The 3,897-nt window shown below is 43.6% G+C and overlaps 1 protein-coding gene across 1 annotated transcript; it reads left to right on the forward strand.

Moving 5' to 3' along the window:
- The first annotated feature begins 500 nt into the window (after nucleotides 1–500).
- Nucleotides 501–3,449, forward strand: LOC125528075 (protein NRT1/ PTR FAMILY 4.5-like). Its single transcript, XM_048692593.1, has 5 exons — nucleotides 501–617; nucleotides 751–968; nucleotides 1,871–2,311; nucleotides 2,386–2,510; nucleotides 2,636–3,449. The coding sequence occupies exons 1-5, from the start codon at nucleotides 530–532 to the stop codon at nucleotides 3,447–3,449; spliced, it is 1,686 nt and encodes a 561-aa protein (XP_048548550.1). The 5' UTR covers nucleotides 501–529.
- The last annotated feature ends 448 nt before the right edge of the window (nucleotides 3,450–3,897 follow it).

Below are 3,897 nucleotides of genomic sequence, written 5' to 3' on the forward strand. Positions count from 1 at the left end.
TTTTGTTTGTCATTGTAGGTTTGGCGTCTTCTTCTAACAATTTGTTTTGTTGTAATTCTAAGTTCTGATATATGTAGTTATTATGTTTGTCCCAGATGCGGGTTTCCCGCTTCATGAATCAGTCAAGGTGCACTCCCATAAAAAAGAACTTGTGCTCGAAAAAATTGATGGATCATGAGCTAACTTGCAAAATGTTGCTCTCAGGATGATGACACATTGATAGCAAATGGGCGTTGTTGGTAGTTGTGGATTTTTAGCCACACGTACCTCTTTTTCTACTTTGATGTTTTGTACCGTCGAAATTTTACTTGGTAGAAAATAGCAAGTAGAAGCAATGTAATTCAAATAAATGTTGGTGGTCGGTAATGATGGGAATAAAATAGGCCAGAATCTTTCATTGGTCCTGCTGATGCTATCAGTCCTCTGAATGTGAATATCCACCTTCTATTTATACCCCTCTTATGTTGAGGCATGCAAGAGGCAGGGGCAGACAAGCAGTAGCAAGTCAGAAGGACGAAGAAGAAGCGCCATGGCAGTTGGAGTCTTTGTGAATTGGAGGGGAAAAACCATCAACAAAGAGGTGCACGGTGGAGTCAGAGCAGCATGGTTTTTGTATGGTAATTAAGTCACTATACAGGCCGAGTCCTTATTTGCATACATGTTTACACATGCTTGCACATACAATATCTCATTGTAAGCTTCTGAGTTTAAGACATTGAATCACTTTTGTACGTTGTTTCCCATTTGCAGTTCTGACTGTGGTAACAAACGTGGTTATTGTCCCAAACGTGCTGAATATGGTTACTTATCTCCACGGAACAATGCATATGGGGGTTTCGGGCTCGGTGACTACAGCTGCTAATTTCTTTGGCGCCACATCCGGGTTTGCAATGATTGGAGCTTTCCTCTCTGACTCCTACATCACTCGCGCCAAAACTATGCTCCTCATTGGTCCATTTATGTTTCTGGTAATATACATCTTCATCTCTTCAGTTATCTACATGATTTCTATTTTTCTATTTACTCAAAGGAGTTATTCTTTGTTTAACTAGAACCAGCCAATAACAGAGACGGCAATAAAACATGCGTTTCTTTATGAATTACGTTAAACATATGCGGCTTTATCAGTAGAAAGAAGTGAATATGAAATCCTAGTATCTTAAAATTATACTCTGATAAGTGCTAAAAATGACTAACATGGTATCATAGGTTTGATTTGTTTCATTATTGTATATTTCTTCATTTCGATGTGGCCTCACCAAATTTGAAGGAAGTGTTGTCTGCAATTCTGATGTAAATTTCCAAAGCTGAAATTTGTTTGGGAACTTGGGATACGTTTATTTTTTGAAAAAGCAGAATAGAGACCTGATTTCGTTAACAAAATCAGTGAGAATAATTGTTTGAAAAGAAGAAGAGGACATGTCATCCAACAATTTAACCTGGCATCTACTCCCTCCGTTCCTAAATATAAGTCATTTTAGAGATTTCAACGCGGACTACATATGGAGTAAAACGATTGAATCTACACTCTAAAATATGTCTATATACATCCGTATATAGTCCTTACTGTAATCTCTAAAAAGACTTATATTTAGGAACGGAGGGAGTAATAGACACAAACCATAAGCAACAATCAATTTTGGGTGTACGAAATTGTAAGCGGCGTGGTGAGCGGAGTATAAATATACCTTACTAAAACAGCGATGCGCCTTTAGCATACCGGCGGTATGCTGAAACTTAAAACTGCCTTATAACTTGTCACGTTTTCATATATTCCCTTCATGCCAACATTAATCCGTATTCAAGTAGGGAACTAAGATATGTAATGTTATTGTAGCATATTTGATCGAGCATGCATTAATTTGTGCAGGGATACGGACTGCTCGCACTGCAAGCCTACCTACCATCCCTCCACCCACCCCCTTGCAATATTGAAGCAGAGCCAAACAATTGCAAAGAGGTCCAGGGCAAGAACGCTGCCTTATTGTACGTAGGCTTGTATCTGAGTGCATTTGGTGATGGGTGTATACGATCTTGCTTGCCGTCCCTTGGAGCAGACCAATTTGACCATGAAGATCCCAAAGAGTCCCACCAGCAGTCCAGCTTCTTTAACTGGTATACCTTCGGAATCTCTTTTGGAGGCTTCGTAGGGCTGATTCTCATAGTGTGGCTCCAAGACTACAAAGGGTGGGATATCGCACTAGGGTTGTGTGCCGTCATAGTTCTGCTCGGATTGCTCGTAGTTGCTGCTGGTCTCCCTTTCTACCGCAATCAAGTACCACAAGGAAGTCCTCTGACTCGAATATTGCAGGTGGTACAAGCTACTTCCTAGCTCAAAACATAATAGTATGTTGCTTGTGTTGACTTCAATTTTGCTTCTCCCAGGTTCTTGTGGTTGCCTTCCGAAACAGGAAGATTGAAGTTGGTGAGGGGCTAGAAGAAGCACATGAAAGCAGTACCGAGGTGGGGACAGGTTACAATGGCTCGCTCTCTCAAACAAATAGTCTGAAGTAAGACTCGGTGAATCGAACCATGTTTTTAATTACTTGCACTTATCAAGTCGCCACAGAGAGTAGCGTACCCCATAGTGTTTTGAGAATCCATTCCCTAACTCTGTGATGATGCATGGTGCCAGATTTCTCGATAAAGCTTGCATCAACCGTGGTGAAAAGGGGGACTGGTTGGTCTGCAGCGTGACCAAGGTGGAGGAAACCAAGATTGTGCTCCGCGTGCTTCCCATCTTCATCAGCTCCATGATTGGATACATATCGAGCATCATCCTCTTCACGTTCACGGTGCAGCAAGGTGGCTTGACTAACACGAGGCTCGGCAAGATCCACGTTTCCCCGGCGACACTCTTCGTCATCCCCATCACATTCCAGATGTTGATGCTTGCGGTCTATGACCAGTTCATCGTGCCGTTCCTGCGAAGGCGCACGGGCTACAGAGGCGGCATCACCCACTTGCAGCGCATCGGTATAGGCTTTGCCTCCATGATACTTGCCTGCGTCATCGCAGCGGTTGTCGAGAAAAAGAGGAAGCGGGCTGAGGTGCAGATGTCCCTTTTCTGGCTCGCACCTCAGTTCTTCCTGCTCGGCGTGTCGGACGTGACGTCGTTCACCGGGCTACTCGAGTTCTTCAACAGTGAGGCGCCACGGGGCATGAAGTCGATAGCCACGGCGCTGTTCTGGTGTGATCTGGGGCTCGCGTCGTTGATGGCCACATTCCTGGTGGATGCTGTGAACAGGGCGACAAGGCATGGTCACCGGGTAGGCTGGCTCGAGGGTGCAAGCTTGAACACTAGTCATCTTGACCTGTTCTACTGGGTTGTGGCTGTTATCGGATTACTCGGCTTCCTCAACTACCTGTACTGGGCCAACAAGTATGTGTACCAGAACAATCAACGCGTTGCTAGAGTTGTGCCAACGGTTGATCATGATTTGCCTTGACATATCAGATATGCAATGGTATATTAGTACTTTGGAAAAGAGAAGGATGTCTGATTCACTATGTCTTGAATTAGTCAAGTCTGTTGTCACCACTGCAGATGACATATCTGCAGCGGATTGAAAGTGTAGTTCAGTTAACTGCATTTAACTTTTTTTTGAGACAATCAAGCAAAGCTTTTATTAGACCATCACAATGTTTACAGGGACGAAAGTAAAATCACCGGGATGGCCTAACCAGACATGGCGACCAAACCCCAGTCCCAAAGCATGCTTCGCTAAATTGTGAGTCTCGACATTCGAGCTCCTAAACTCATGAACAAAAGTGCAAGAATTAAAGGTACTAGAGTACTCTATGATCTCATGTATTATGGCCCCATAGACCGGGTTACTCTTCTGCTTGATATCGTTCACCACTTCCATGCAATCTGTCGCCACATGAATCGCTTGT

The sequence above is a fragment of the Triticum urartu genome, unplaced genomic scaffold, assembly GCF_003073215.2.
Source record: "Triticum urartu cultivar G1812 unplaced genomic scaffold, Tu2.1 TuUngrouped_contig_4616, whole genome shotgun sequence".
Classification (NCBI taxonomy): domain Eukaryota; kingdom Viridiplantae; phylum Streptophyta; class Magnoliopsida; order Poales; family Poaceae; genus Triticum; species Triticum urartu.